The following is a 16,956-nucleotide window of genomic DNA, read 5'->3' as shown; positions in this document are numbered from 1 at the left end:
AACGTAGTTCTGGGATTCCTCAAATCACATTGGTTTAAAACCAGTCAAATCTGTGGATTTGAAGCATCTCACATGAAAAGTGACCATGCTCTTGGCTCTGGCCTGGGCCAGGCGAGTGTCAAATTGGTGGGTTTTTTCTCAAAAAAGCCCATATCTATTTGTCCATTCGGACAGGGCAGAGCTGCGGACTCGTCCCCAGTTCTCTCCCTAAGGTGGTGTCAGTGTTTCACCTGAACCAGCTTATTGTGGTGCCTAGCGCCTACTAGGGACTTGGAGGACTCCAAGTTGCTGGATGTTGTCAGGGCCCTGAAAGTATAGGTTCCAGGACGGCTGGAGTCCGGAAAACTGACTTGCTGTTATCCTGTATGCACCCAACAAACTGGGTGCTCTTGCTTCTAAGCAGACTATTGCTAGTTGGATGTGTAATACAATTCAGCTTGCACATTCTGTGGCAGGCCTGCCACAGCCAAAATATGTAAATGCCCATTCCACAAGGAAGGTGGGCTCATCTTGGGCGGTTGCCCGAGGGGTCTCGGCTTTACAACTTTGCCGAGCGGCTATTTAGTCAGGGGCAAACACGTTTGTAAAATCCTACAAATTTGATACCCTGGCTAAGGAGGACCTGGAGTTCTCTCATTCGGTGCTGCAGAGTCATCCGCACTCTCCCGCCCGTTTGGGAGCTTTGGTATAATCCCCATGGTCCTTTCAGGAACCCCAGCATCCACTAGGACGATAGAGAAAATAAGAATTTACTTACCGATAATTCTATTTCTCGGAGTCCGTAGTGGATGCTGGGCGCCCATCCCAAGTGCGGATTATCTGCATTACTTGTACATAGTTACAAAAATCGGGTTATTATTGTTGTGAGCCATCTTTTCAGAGGCTCCGCTGTTATCATACTGTTAACTGGGTTCAGATCACAGGTTATACGGTGTGATTGGTGTGGCTGGTATGAGTCTTACCCGGGATTCAAAATCCTTCCTTATTGTGTACGCTCGTCCGGGCACAGTATCCTAACTGAGGCTTGGAGGAGGGTCATAGGGGGAGGAGCCAGTGCACACCACCTGATCCTAAAGCTTTACTTTTTGTGCCCTGTCTCCTGCGGAGCCGCTATTCCCCCATGGTCCTTTCAGGAACCCCAGCATCCACTACGGACTCCGAGAAATAGAATTATCGGTAAGTAAATTCTTATTTTTTTTTATTTTCAGTGAGACCTGCTGGCAACAGGCTCACTGCATCGAGGGACTAAGGAGAGAAGAAGCGAACTCACCTGCGTGCAGAGTGGATTGGGCTTCTTAGGCTACTGGACATTAGCTCCAGAGGGACGATCACAGGCCCAGCCATGGACGGGTCCCGGAGCCGCGCCGCCGTCCCCCTTACAGAGCCAGAAGACTGAAGAGGTCCGGAAAATCGGCGGCAGAAGACGTCCTGTCTTCACTAAGGTAGCGCACAGCACCGCAGCTGTGCGCCATTGCTCTCAGCACACTTCACACTCCGGTCACTGAGGGTGCAGGGCGCTGGGGGGGGGGGCGCCCTGAGACGCAATAAAAACACCTTTTTTGGCAAAAAATACATCACATATAGTTCCTGGGCTATATAGATGTATTTAACCCCTGCCTATTTTTACATAAAAAAGCGGGAGAAAGGCCGCCGAAAAAGGGGCGGAGCCCATCTCCTCAGCACACTGGCGCCATTTTTTCCTCACAGCTCCGTTGGAGGAAGGCTCCCTGACTCTCCCCTGCAGTCCTGCACTACAGAAACAGGGTAAAACAAGAGAGGGGGGGCACTAAATTGGCATATAAATATATACAGCAGCTATATTAGGGAAAAACACTTATATAAGGTTATCCCTGTATATATATGGCGCTCTGGTGTGTGCTGGCAAACTCTCCCTCTGTCTCCCCAAAGGGCTAGTGGGGTCCTGTCCTCTATCAGGGCATTCCCTGTGTGTGTGCTGTGTGTCGGTACGTTGTGTCGACATGTATGAGGAGGAAAATGGTGTGGAGGCGGAGCAATTGCCTCTGTTAGTGATGTCACCCCCTAGGGAGTCGACACCTGACTGGATGGTCTTATGGAAAGAATTACGTGATAGTGTCAGCACTTTACAAAAGACTGTTGACGACATGAGACAGCCGGCAAATCAGTTAATACCTGTACAGGCGTCTCAAACACCGTCAGGGGCTCTAAAGCGCCCGTTACCTCAGGTGGTCGACACAGACCCAGACACGGACACTGACTCCAGTGTCGACGGTGAGGAAACAAACGTATTTTCCAGTAGGGCCACACGTTACATGATCACGGCAATGAAGGAGGTTTTGAACATTTCTGATACTACAAGTACCACAAAAAAGGGTATTATGTGGGGTGTGAAAAAACTACCCGTAGTTTTTCCCGAATCAGATGAATTAAATGAGGTGTGTGATGAAGCGTGGGTTTCCCCCGATAAAAAACTGCTAATTTCTAAAAAGTTATTGGCATTATACCCTTTCCCGCCAGAGGTTAGGGCGCGTTGGGAAACACCCCCTTGCGTAGATAAGGCGCTCACACGCTTATCAAAACAAGTGGCGTTACCGTCCCCTGATACGGCCGCCCTCAAGGAACCAGCTGATAGGAAGCTGGAAAATATCCTTAAAAGTATATACACACATACTGGTATTATACTGCGACCAGCAATCGCCTCAGCCTGGATGTGCAGTGCTGGGGTGGCTTGGTCGGATTCCCTGACTGAAAATATTGATACCCTGGACAGGGACAATATATTATTGACTATAGAGCATTTAAAGGATGCATTTCTATATATGCGAGATGCACAGAGGGATATTTGCACTCTGGCATCAAGAGTAAGTGCGATGTCCATTTCTGCCAGAAGAGGATTATGGACGCGACAGTGGTCAGGGGATGCGGATTCCAAACGGCATATGGAAGGGGGCCCGTCTCAAGAATTTCAGCGCGCAGTGGGCTCACTCGCAAGTGGACCCCTGGATCCTGCAGGTAGTATCTCAGGGGTACAAATTGGAATTCGAGACGTCTCCCCCTCGCCGGTTCCTGAAGTCTGCTTTACCAACGTCTCCCCCCGACAGGGAGGCGGTATTGGAAGCCATTCACAAGCTGTATTCCCAGCAGGTGATAATCAAGGTACCCCTCCTCCTACAACAGGGAAAGGGGTATTATTCCACGCTGTTTGTGGTACCGAAGCCGGACGGCTCGGTGAGACCCATTTTAAATCTGAAATCCTTGAACACTTACATAAAAAGGTTCAAGTTCAAGATGGAGTCACTCAGAGCAGTGATAGCGAACCTGGAAGAAGGGGACTATATGGTGTCTCTGGACATCAAGGATGCTTACCTCCATGTCCCAATTTGCCCTTCTCACCAAGGGTACCTCAGGTTTGTGGTACAGAACTGTCACTATCAGTTTCAGACGCTGCCGTTTGGATTGTCCACGGCACCCCGGGTCTTTACCAAGGTAATGGCCGAAATGATGATTCTTCTTCGAAGAAAAGGCGTCTTAATTATCCCTTACTTGGACGATCTCCTGATAAGGGCAAGGTCCAGAGAACAGTTAGAGGTCGGAGTAGCACTATCTCAAGTAGTACTACGACAGCACGGATGGATTCTAAATATTCCAAAATCGCAGCTGATTCCGACGACACGTCTGCTGTTCCTAGGGATGATTCTGGACACAGTACAGAAAAAGGTGTTTCTCCCGGAGGAGAAGGCCAAGGAGTTATCCGACCTAGTCAGGAACCTCCTAAGACCAGGCCAAGTGTCAGTACATCAATGCACAAGGGTCCTGGGAAAGATGGTGGCTTCTTACGAAGCGATTCCATTCGGCAGATTCCACGCAAGAACTTTTCAGTGGGATCTGCTGGACAAATGGTCCGGATCGCATCTTCAAATGCATCAGCGGATAACCCTGTCTCCAAGGACAAGGGTGTCTCTCCTGTGGTGGTTACAGAGTGCTCATCTCCTAGAGGGCCGCAGATTCGGCATTCAGGATTGGGTCCTGGTGACCACGGATGCCAGCCTGAGAGGCTGGGGAGCAGTCACACAGGGAAGAAATTTCCAGGGCTTGTGGTCAAGCATGGAAACGTCACTTCACATAAATATCCTGGAACTAAGGGCCATTTACAATGCCCTAAGTCAGGCAAGACCTCTGCTTCAGGGTCAGCCGGTGTTGATCCAGTCGGACAACATCACGGCAGTCGCCCACGTAAACAGACAGGGCGGCACAAGAAGCAGGAGGGCAATGATGGAAGTGGCAAGGATTCTTCGCTGGGCGGAGAATCATGTGATAGCGCTGTCAGCAGTGTTCATTCCGGGAGTGGACAACTGGGAAGCAGACTTCCTCAGCAGACACGATCTTCACCCGGGGGAGTGGGGACTTCACCCAGAAGTCTTCCACATGATTGTGAACCGTTGGGAAAAACCAAAGGTGGACATGATGGCGTCCCGCCTCAACAAATAACTGGACAGATATTGCGCCAGGTCAAGGGACCCTCAGGCAATAGCTGTGGACGCTCTGGTAACACCGTGGGTGTACCAGTCAGTGTATGTGTTCCCTCCTCTTCCTCTCATACCAAAAGTACTGAGAATCATAAGAAGGAGAGGAGTAAAGACTATACTCGTGGCTCCGGATTGGCCAAGAAGGACTTGGTACCCGGAAATTCAAGAGATGCTCACGGAAGACCCGTGGCCTCTACCTCTAAGAAAGGACCTGCTCCAGCAGGGACCATGTCTGTTCCAAGACGAACCGCGGCTGCGTTTGACGGCATGGCGGTTGAACGCCGGATCCTGAAGGAAAAAGGCATTCCGGATGAAGTCATCCCTACCCTGATCAAAGCCAGGAAGGATGTAACCGTACAACATTATCACCGTATTTGGCGTAAATATGTTGCGTGGTGCGAGGCCAGGAAGGCCCCTACAGAGGAATTTCAACTGGGTCGTTTCCTGCATTTCCTGCAAACAGGACTGTCTATGGGCCTCAAATTAGGGTCCATTAAGGTTCAAATTTCGGCCCTGTCAATATTCTTCCAAAAAGAACTGGCTTCTGTTCCTGAAGTTCAGACGTTTGTCAAGGGAGTACTGCATATACAGCCTCCTTTTGTGCCTCCAGTGGCACCTTGGGATCTCAATGTAGTTTTGGGATTCCTAAAATCACATTGGTTTGAACCACTCACCACTGTGGACTTAAAATATCTCACATGGAAAGTGGTAATGCTGTTAGCCCTGGCTTCAGCCAGGCGTGTCTCAGAATTGGCGGCTTTATCCTATAAAAGCCCTTACCTAATTTTTCATACGGACAGGGCAGAATTGAGGACTCGTCCTCAATTTCTCCCTAAGGTGGTTTCAGCTTTTCACTTAAACCAGCCTATTGTGGTGCCTGCGGCTACTAGGGACTTGGAGGATTCCAAGTTGCTGGACGTAGTCAGGGCCCTGAAAATATATGTTTCCAGGACGGCTGGAGTCAGAAAATCTGATTCGCTGTTTATCCTGTATGCACCCAACAAGCTGGGTGCTCCTGCTTCTAAGCAGACGATTGCTCGTTGGATTTGTAGTACAATTCAGCTTGCACATTCTGTGGCAGGCCTGCCACAGCCAAAATCTGTAAAAGCCCATTCCACACGGAAAGTGGGCTCATCTTGGGCGGCTGCCCGAGGGGTCTCGGCTTTACAACTTTGCCGAGCAGCTACTTGGTCAGGGGCAAACACGTTTGCTAAATTCTACAAATTTGATACCCTGGCTGAGGAGGACCTGGAGTTCTCTCATTCGGTGCTGCAGAGTCATCCGCACTCTCCCGCCCGTTTGGGAGCTTTGGTATAATCCCCATGGTCCTTTTGGAGTCCCCAGCATCCACTAGGACGTTAGAGAAAATAAGAATTTACTTACCGATAATTCTATTTCTCATAGTCCGTAGTGGATGCTGGGCGCCCATCCCAAGTGCGGATTGTCTGCATTACTTGTACATAGTTATTGTTACAAAAATCGGGTTATTGTTATTGTGAGCCATCTTTTCGGAGGCTCCTTCTGTTATCATGCTGTTAACTGGGTTCAGATCACAAGTTGTACGGTGTGATTGGTGTGGCTGGTATGAGTCTTACCCGGGATTCAAAATCCTTCCTTATTGTGTACGCTCGTCCGGGCACAGTATCCTAACTGAGGCTTGGAGGAGGGTCATAGGGGGAGGAGCCAGTGCACACCAGGTAGTCCTAAAGCTTTTTACTTTTGTGCCCAGTCTCCTGCGGAGCCGCTATTCCCCATGGTCCTTTCGGAGTCCCCAGCATCCACTACGGACTATGAGAAATAGAATTATCGGTAAGTAAATTCTTATTATTAGCTCATATTCAGTCACGATACTCACTCCATGTTATTAGGGTGAGTAGATTTATAAGCTATCCTGTTCAGTCACAACGCTCTCTCATTGTTAATAGGTTGAGTGCTGCATTGTGAGCTCTCATGTTCTGTCACAATTCTCTCTGTTGATAAATTGAGTACTGACTTACTCTGTCATGAAACTCCATGTACTGTATATATAGGTTGAGTAGTGACTTAAGATCTCTAGTGTTCTGGCACGATGCTCTCTCCATTTTTATGGCTTGAGTACTGACTTATTAGTTTTGCTGGTATGTCACACAACTCTCCAGGTTATTCATTAAGTACTGACCAACTGGTTTCATGTCAGTCACAGTACTCTATTCAAATTGATAAACTGACGTTTTCATCTTCTGTCTCAATACTATCTCCATGTTACTGTACTGAGTTTCTACCTCATAAGTTTGCACTAGCAGAAAGACACCAGCTCCTTTCCTCTGGTTGGCTTTCCAGGAAGGATAAGTACTTTTATTATTGTATTCATGCCTGCGTCACACTGCATATGTAAAGTTACGGCTGCATACACTCCTGCTGTCCTTTTTACACAAGCAAGAGAGTCTCTACTAGCTGGTTGCACTTCACAGAGAAACTAGGTTTAGGCTTTGGTGATTCCCTCATCTCAGGCGCAGGATTCTTTCCCTTTTCCAACCAAGGTGCCCTGGCTCTGTTCCATGCAGCATATGGCAACGAGGCTTGCAAAAGCTTCCTTTAGTTTGGAACTTTTTTCAAGTATCCTCAGTGCGCGAGACACATAAGCGTCTTCCACCTTCCAGAGCAACATTAGAAGCTTTAAAGGAGAAGTAAAGTGGATCTGCGGAAGGCTGGCATCATCCCAGAGAGGGTTAACCTACAGTCTTCATCGAGCACAGCATCAAACACATAGCTCTTCTTCTTCGGGTCTCTCTAGTCTCAAAGACGTTGCAAGATAAGCAGTTCTCCGTTCCAGCAGTTCATGTGTCCAAGTGGAAAACTGCCTTCCACTGTTGATACTGCAGTGGTGCGTTTGGATAATCCCGCAATCTTCCTGTTCAAGGATCAGCTTCCTTTTCAGTTTCTGCCAGTTAAAAATATTGGACATGCACAATAAACACATTGTGGAAAAGACAAGCTAACACAAAAAGCAACCCGTTGGGCCCTGCAGTGTAGTGTCACTCACGCTTCCACAAAACACATATACAGATAAATATCATCAGAGTCCTTAGGTGCTATTGACCAAAAATGATATTCACAGCAGCTGGAATCCAATAGACTCAGTCCTCTCATATGGTACAATTCCCCTATTCTCCTTCAATCTGTAGAATCTCTCAAATACAGAAGGAATACTGATAGTGTAGTATGTATAGTTCACAAAGAGACGCACACAGAATATGAGGTCTCATACCAAATGAAGTGGTCTACATTTGATGATCGACTTAAGCGCATCTAAGAGTCAGACCCAATATATCAACTCTGGTCCTAATGCGTATTCCTCCACTAGAAGTGGTCATCCAATAATGGAACATGGAATAAATATAAATACTCCTTATAGTGTAGTACAGTATTTATTCACAATGACAAAACATTAATACATATATAAGGAGACAAATGCTGGACTCTTACCAGATATAATTGTCTACCTCATAAACAGTAGACAAGTGCGCAATGGTAGAATCGTAAACCAGTCGTCCCCGGCTAACACAGTCCATCTGCCGGATTCAGTCAGGGCTTCGGTGGATCAGGTCTATCGTGCAGCTACCTGGTCCTCTCTCCACATGTTTTCCGGTTTATGCCTCCGGTAATGCCTACTTTGGACGTACAGCTTACGGTCAGGCAGCATGAGCATTCCCTCCCCCAGGTATGGCTGTTGACCGTCCCATGGTCCAGTGTTGCCTAGTCTTGCTAGCAAGAGGAAATAAGATTTTTGGACACTTACTGATTAAACCTTTTCTCTTAAGCATGCTAGGGGACACGTCTTTTAAAGAAATACTGGAATTATGGAGCTGCAAGGGGGAGGAGCTTATAATTAAAGCTACAGTTTAAATTAGGTGCCATCCATCCCCAACCTGCAATCCCCAAGGTCATGCTTAGGAGAAAAGGATTCAAGTGACCAAATATCCTATTTTTGAGGGGTTTTCTGCATTGCAGATTCTCACTTTATTGTAATTTGCATTACAAGCTTAAGTTCTGCACTTGGCTAGTGCATCCTTTTCATTATGCTTTGCGCTTCATTGTAGGTAACCATGTATGGATGTTTCTGAGATCCAGATTCTATATGGCCTGGAATCTGAAAAGAGGATTTTTTGTACTTACCGTTACATCCATTTCTTCAATTCCATCTGTGGGACAGTGCATTCCGACGCCTAGTTTTACTCTGGTAATCCCTCTGTTTGTGAGTGTGTTTACTCATTTGAGTGATTTACTCGGATCTCTTCTGCAGGCTACACCATATTGGTGATGTGGTGTAGACGGCAGCAAACAATGTTAGTTTACAGAAATGCCTACTCCAGGACAGCGCTCTCTACACCCCCAAGGTATCTCAGTATGCTCCAGATGGATTCAGAGAAATGGATTTAATGGCAAGTACCAAAAAGACTCTTTTTTGCCTACATTTAGATCTACTTTTTTAGTACTTATACACGTGATGCCCATCACAAGAATAGGTGAAATACCGCAGTACAAAGCAGTGGTACTTGTGATTAGTGCTCATGTTCTTCCTACATGTAGAGTGAAGGAAAATGATAGAGGCAAAAGAATCCATTACTGTGTTGCTGCCAGAAGGCTTGAGACCTTGAGTGGCGGTTTTTCGTATTCCTGCAAAAGTGATTCTGCGATTTGTGTTCTTCCATTATTCCAATATTTACTTGTGTTATAAATATATGTACTAAATTGAGCATTTGTGTTCCTTAGGGATATAAATGTAAATTTCATTTACACACACATACACCCCCCTTGCTTTTAATCTATTTCTAGTAATTCTAGTTTAAGTGCCTAAAAGCATGTTTGTTTGTTTTTTAAGTTAACCGTTTCCTGTACTAAAAGTTGCTAGGGGGTATAAATCCCTGGCAATATTTAGGAAATGTACCTATACCATCTGAATTCTGGACAGTTCCAAAATATTTTCCAAGCACTTGAACGCGACCTACTATATTCTTTTCACAGACACCTGATTACCTATCGACTTCCATAATGTTCAACTTTAACCTTTACCATTACTGTGTTCAGACTTGCAAGCTTCATAAAGTACAATAATGCGATTAATTTGCAGGATGATGATTTTGTGTTTACTATTGTAGGTTTTGGATTTAATGGTTTGTGGAGGTTTGCTGGACCTTTTTCTAAGGTATGAATTAGTCTCTACATAAATGCACGTAATTTGTTTGCACTTTACTAACATCTAGTTGTTTTTCATGATTATCAATATAAATGATTTGTTAATTTGAACTAGTTTGAAAATCAATCCTTTTGGCCAATTAGAGGGCTTATCGCAAGCATTTCCAATCTCTGTCCTCAATGCACACCAAAACTAGATACAAACTATAAGATCATCTGTCCAATCTTTCTGGTTGGAACGAAAATCTGGGAATGTGTGGGAGCAAATAATAATGAACTATTTGCTCCCAAACATTGAAAAACATACAAAAATGGGCGTTCAGAGATTTGATATGACCATTTTTACCCATTTGTATGCTCATTTGCTCCCATACATTGCCAGATTTTAGTTCCAACCACAAATATTGGACAAATTAATCTTAGTGTGTATCTAACTTAACAATCCAATTTTTTGTGATGGCCATACTTGAGCACCAATGACTTAATTAGTACCTCAGTTATTTTGATTTAACCATCTGTGCTGAAGCCTGGATATCACTAAAACCTGCACTATTAGTGTGCCTTGAGGCACGAGGTTGGGAATGCCTTACTCAAAGACTTGTCTGCAATAAGATTGCTACTTTAAGGCTGCTGATGTGGGTTAGCTTGCTGCTATTTCAGCGCAAAATCCCAGCTCACATTTAAAACTGTAGACCTTATGGTAAACTGCTACCCGTTCATGCTTAAATTATTACAATGATACATTTTATAGCCTTGAATTCAAACAGTTAGTACTACTGTGTTAAGTTTGCAATTTACATTGGAAAACCATGACAATTCTGTAAAGTGTAGCCATTTAAGCTTCAATATATTCTCATTGCTTAAATCTAGCACATATTAGTCTATCTCAGGCATATACTACCCATGACACTAGTGCCACAAAGTTGCACAAGAGGATGTTTTAAATGGCATTCATGGTGTCAGAGCCACTGCTACTACGCTGGATCTTCCCTCCTGCTCCACATACTCTCATCACAGAGGAAACCTTTATTGTTACACTAAACCAGGGATGGGGAACCTTCGGCCCTCCAGCTGTTGTTAAACTACACATCCCAGCATGCCCTGCAACAGTTTTAGCATGGCCACATAGCAAAACTGTAGCAAGGCATGCTGGTATGTGTAGTTCAACAACAGCTGGAGGGCCAAAGGTTCCCCACCCCTGCACTAAACTATGGGTTCCCACACAGGTCATGTTTTCCAGGTCACCTCACAGAATTGCAAGTGATGTAATTAGCGCCACCTGTGGATCTTTTAAAATGTATCCGTGAGCAATGACTACACCTGAGCCGTAGTTAGTCCTACTTTCAGACAAATAACAGTACAAAATCCTGAAGCATGGCTTTATCTAAAGACTAGTTGTAACAGTGGCGCTCTGGATTTATTTTGTTCTGTACAGTAATGTTGAAGGTCTTGCACACTAAGAGAAGATGTTTTTCTACCTTCATGTTTGAGAAAGTATTTGACTTATGCAGAGCCGGCCCTAACCAATATGATGCCCTAGGCAAGATTTTGGCTGGTGCCCCCTAGCACCACCGCTGGTTCCGCCTCTGACCTTGCACCTCTTTCCCAGCACCATCACCCCTCACCCATAGCAGTCCTAATTTTGGTGTTTGTACCCCCTATATTTTAAATAGGAACAGTTCGCACATTTGGCACACAGCCCAAAAAGGGGTGTGTTTTTGCTGGCAAGGGGCATGGCCACACAATAGTAACCCTAATTCCAATTACGCCACACAGTACTGCAACTTTATTCACATTTTGATCATGCAATAGTGTCCATAATTCATATTACATCCCACAGTAGTATCACTTTACCTTATAAACGTTACTCCTCACAGTAGATCCCCTTATTTACATTACATCACACTGAATTGCTCCTTATTCACATTACACCACACCCTATTGCTCTTTATTCAAATTAGACGACACAGTAGTGCCCTTTCTATATGCAACAACACATAGTAGAGCACCTTATACACATAATGCCACAGAGTAATGCCCCTTACACATATGAGACACATTATTAATGTCCTTATAAACATAACGCACCTTATGCATTATGACAACCTTTATTAATGTCCTTTTACACATCATGTCTCTTACACATATGCCGTACATTATTAGTGCCCCTATACGCATAATGACACACATACAGTAGTACCCTGTTACACATATGCCGCACATTATTAATGCCCTTATACACATAATGACACACACAGTGCCCCCTACACATTTGCTGCACATTATTAGTCCCCTATACACATAATGACACACATACAGTAGTACCGTTACACATATGCCGCACATTATTAATGCCCTTATACACATAATGACACACATAGTGCCCCTTACACATATGTTGCACATTATTAATGCATTTTTACATGACACACATAATGCTCCTTACACATATTCCGAACACTACTGCACAACCAACCCACTCACATGGACACAGCACTCACACTGCCACTAACACTGTGACCTCTGCCTCTGCTTGGATACAGATGTGTCCTCATAAATCTTGCCTCAAGGCTAATGTTGGGCAACTTTTTTTTAATGAAAATGTATCTTATTTGCATTGCTATGTGGCTAGGATGCACAAGCAGCTTCTGCTGATTAAAATGATATGCATCATTCATATATACTGTGTGAGACTGTGGCTGTATCTGCATATGAAATGCTACACACAGAATATAGGCATGCCACATATCATTTTAATCAGCTGAAGCTGCTGATGCCCCTAGGCATATCAAATGCCCTAGGCAATTGCCTAGTTTGCCTATGCCTATGGCCGGCTCTGGACTTATGAACTTTAGAGCTGATTTGATAAATCTATTCAAAAACCACTTTGAGATACGTTTTGGCATCTCGAATCCTCATCATGTATAAAGTGTAGTAGAATAGATAATACAAGCTAATTTCTGTCCTGCAGTTTTAGAGGGGAAAAAACATTCACAAATATTTGTATTAACTGAATTTAATTGCATTATATGTTGTATTGTAATTTCTACTATATATACTATATAGATATAATGATTATATGCTAGAGAGCAAGGCCTTTCAGTAGTAATGCACACCAACCACAGAGCAGCCTAATCTGCTGTCAGGGTTGCATCTTGTGTGGTCACCTGTCATTTTGAATTCAGATCGTTGAGTAAAGTTTGTATGAGTGTGTGATAGGTGACAGTGATTGAGATAAAAAAAAAAAAAAAAAAAGTATTAATTTGTAAATGATCAGCCGGATAAATTGAGTAATAATTATATATAAAGCCGTTGAGATAAACATGTTGATGATTTCAGACTTTCCTAGTAATCCTTTTCTTGTTTCTTCAGCAAACACAAATCCCTGACTACGCAGAGCTCATTGTAAAGTTTCTTGATGCCTTGATTGACAAATACTTGCCTGTAATTGATGAAGAAGTCAGTGAGGAGTCTCTGCTAACACCCACATCACCTTACCCTCCAGCTGTGCAGAGCCAGCTCAGTATTACTGCTAACCTTAACCTATCCAATTCCATGACCTCCCTTGCCACTTCTCAGCATTCCCCAGGTTAGTGATGTGTGTTTGTTTCTGTGTTCTCCATCCACTTTGGCTGTGTGTATACATTTTAATGGGCTTAGTATGACACCCAACATGAAAAAAATTGTTATTGCTTCTCAAGATGCACAATTATATGGTAAGTATGGGATTTCGTTCACCACAAAGCAGTGCTGCTTTTAGAACCATTTTATACATTATTTAATCAAACTGCCGGGCAGCCATGGCTATAGTTCTGCAGGATTCTGAATGAGTGTGTGATGTCTATTTTCTCACCCCCTAGTTATTGACGAGCAAAGATTTTACACCTGGCAGCGCCAACATTGTCATTATTGCTACAGGTTTCACCTTGTGTCATGATAAATCTTGTCTACTGTGAATGAGGTTTGTGTTCAGAATTAATAATGTGGTGCTTGATGGAATCAATAAAAACATGCAATAGTTGAAATGCAAGGAGTCTATGTCTATAGCCTGGTCGCAGCAATAATTAAAAAATAAATAAATACAGCTGTTGTAATTTTCTTTGGTATTAAATGATAGATGTATATCATATAATGACCCCTTGTGATGTCAATTTTTTTTGACCTCTTAACAGATCATATAGACTTTAGATTTTGGTACTATATTCTTGTTGTCTATCATTCATTTGTTTCTTTCTTTTACACCATTATTCATGTTCTTTCTTTGTGTTTTTTATTCCCCTCCCTTTACATTCTGTGTCTGTGAAGCTTCTCTGCCTTGCTCTAAATCTGCAGTTTTCATGCAGCCACTCCCTCATCCAGGTACTTCCTTTCCACCTCTATGCACGAGATCACTGACATGTGCTCTAGCTTTGGCTGCTTAGCATGATCAGTTCCGTACTAACCTCATAACAACGGCTGCAGTGCAGATTGATGGCTTTTGCAAGAGAGATGCACACAACTGGACTTGTGATAGAATACAAAATCTATTTTAAAACACCAGTTCTTCTGTTTCCTCAGACTGTAATCATAAGAAATACTGTCCTCCTTCTTAAACTTAGTTTGAGATAACAGGTTGCTGCTCCTATTTTATACAAAATTATGCTTTCTTATTAACCATATCACAAAATCCTGTTATTAAATCATTGTGTTACGTCCCCTTGTACTGTATATTGTAATAATGACCCATGTTTATCTCTACAGTCCGATAACATACTGGGTACCTGACACAGAAGCAGGCAGTATGTTGTCAAATATACCTCTGTGAGGAAGGTTATTGTTTCAGTGAAGGGGCTATATCAGAGGTTCCCAAACTGTGTGCCGTGGCTCCCAGGGGTGCCTTGGACACTTGCCGGGGTGCCCTGGGTTGGTGGTCCAGGACCAATTCAAATTATTCATGGTCAATATAATAGGCAAAACCAGTGCTGGTGGCTGCTAATCATAAAATGTGGCCAAACAGAAGCAAATCTTATCCCTCACCACACAACTGACCCTAAGGATGACATATAAACACAATCTACTTAATGTAATATTTCTTTCTAAATTTCTCAATAAGAAATTTTTGGTCTAGGGGTGCCGTGAAAAAAATTCTGATATTCTAGGGCGCCGTGATTCAAAAAAGATTGGAAACCACTGGGCTATATATTAGTTACTAGATGACCCCCCTTCCCTTCCCCACTCCCCCTTCCCTTCCCCACTCCACCTTCCCTTCCCCACTGTGCCTCAAACAGCTTTCTCTTGCACATTTGCTCCGATAACGTTATGGGAAAAATTACACTTTTTCCTTTTAGTCCTCCATAACGCAGATTGGCTATGGTTTATTACCATTACTTTGATAGTAAAAAGGTCAATTTTCTCAAGTTTGACACAAGCAAAGGGTCTATACGAAAAATGGTCGACGCATAAGATTGACATGAGTGTTTTAGGTTTTTGGGGTGTCATTTATCTTTAAGCACCTGTACTCCTAATTAGTGTACAGTGTCCCTCTCATGGCTCAGGTTACCGTTCCTAATTGTAGTCCACGTGGTTGGTAAAGTATGAAAAAGTTATACAAATTTGAAAAATTGTATAAAGCCCAGCAGTGGGCTTTATAGCACAATTTAATTTAAATGTGTTTTATGTAGTGTGGTGGTATTTAAATCTGTGCATACTTTTTTATTATAATTAATGCTTATTTTATTAGGCATTTATTTTAGTTTGTCTGTTTAATTGTGGCGTCTACTGTAGTAGTATAAATTTACTACAGAACAAGAGGTGACCATTTATTATCACATCATTAATTATAGATTTAACTTTAGTCTTTAAGACACTCTACAGGTTGGTTATATTTTTTGTGAGCATTTTAAATAGAAGAACTGGTGATTTAAATGGGATAATTTACTCTGTATTGGTAAACTAACTTTATTAATCTATTGCAAAATTTTTCAAACATTTTGCAACTAATACTTTTATTAGAAGTTCCTAAAGGCGTTGTACACCCTCAGATAGCCACACACTCTATTTAGTGTGCTCCCCACCTAAAATAATAGCATTGTGAATCTGATAAACCATCTGTAGTGCCCATCTAATATCCTCTAAGCGGATGTAATGTGCCATTCTAGATGATTCTCACTGCCTTCTGTGGTGCAGCAGCACTTTACATACCAGCTCCCTGGTTCGGAAAGCATGCAAAGTTAGAAAACTCATCCTGCCCAAAGCATAATTGTTCTTTCAGGTGTCCAGAACATTGTCATTTAATGTAATAATGCATCGTTACACAATCTTAACAACAAATTACACAATGAGAAAAAGTTAGTGTTTTGCTGCTTTTTCTGCTTCTGTTTCATTATTACTTAACTAGTTTTTCTGCAGCGGGGTACACTGTGATTCCACAGGGAATTACATCTCAGTGTAGAGTTGGATCTTGATCCGAGGCACCAACAGGCTAAAAGCTTTGACTGTTCCCAGGATGCATAGCGCCGCCTCCTCTATATCCCCGCCTCCAGGCACTGAAGCTCAGTTTGTAAGTTGGTTCCTGTGCAGGCAGCTAACAGGGAGGGCTGCGCTAGGCAGCCATGGAAAGAGCTTTTCTGAAGAAAGAAGACTTTAAGGGCCGCAGCACAGGCACTTAGAAGTGCTATTTGTCAGTCTGACATATCGTGCTGCGGCTCCATCACCTCCCCCCAGCGGCGCTGTATTCTCCCGTGCCCTGGTTGCTGGGTACTTACAGTGGAGGCGCTCCGGCTTCATCAGACACACACCCGCCGCTGCTCTCTGGGATCGCGTGGGTAAGGGAAGTCGTCACTCACGGATACGTCATCTCTTTCAGGAAGTGTACCCCTCGCCGGTTTTGCTTGACAAATATCCCTTCGGATCCGGTAAAAGCAAAAACTCTCCATTTGGTGATACAATCCTTCCTGGACACAGGAGTGGTAGTGCTGGTGCCTCTGGCTCAGAGAGGCAAGGGGGGTACTATTCAACGCTGTTCCTAGTTCAGAAACCAAATGGTTCCTCCCGGCCCATTCTCAACCTCAAGTCTCTGAACAAGTTTGTGAAGGTTTCCAAGTTCCGTATGGAAACTCTTCGCTCTATTGTTCTGGCCTTGGAGCCCATATACTATATGGTTTTCCTGGACATACAGGGTGCGTACCTACATATACCTATTGCCATATCACATCAGCAATACCTGCGGTTTGCTATTGGCAACCTACATGATCAATTCCAGGCCTTGCCTTTTGGACTGACCACGGCTCCGCAAATC

The 16,956-nt window shown here is 43.7% G+C and overlaps 1 protein-coding gene across 9 annotated transcripts in view; it reads left to right on the top strand.

Moving 5' to 3' along the window:
• NF1 (neurofibromin 1) overlaps nt 1–16,956 on the top strand; it is a 738,710-nt gene that overhangs the window by 686,890 nt on the left and 34,864 nt on the right. For 5 of the 9 annotated variants that reach the window (XM_063953658.1, XM_063953654.1, XM_063953656.1 and 2 more), the window contains 3 exons: nt 9,644–9,690; nt 13,053–13,269; nt 13,986–14,039. In XM_063953658.1, the coding sequence (XP_063809728.1) occupies nt 9,644–9,690; nt 13,053–13,269; nt 13,986–14,039 (318 nt within the window). The remainder of the gene's footprint in view (nt 1–9,643; nt 9,691–13,052; nt 13,270–13,985; nt 14,040–16,956) is intronic. The other 4 variants (XM_063953661.1, XM_063953657.1, XM_063953659.1 and 1 more) reach the window with 1 other exon arrangement.

The sequence above is a fragment of the Pseudophryne corroboree genome, chromosome 2 (genome assembly GCF_028390025.1).
Source record: "Pseudophryne corroboree isolate aPseCor3 chromosome 2, aPseCor3.hap2, whole genome shotgun sequence".
NCBI classification, from domain to species: domain Eukaryota; kingdom Metazoa; phylum Chordata; class Amphibia; order Anura; family Myobatrachidae; genus Pseudophryne; species Pseudophryne corroboree.
Note: the sequence above shows the minus strand (reverse complement) of the source record. Positions and strands in the feature narration are given on the sequence as shown.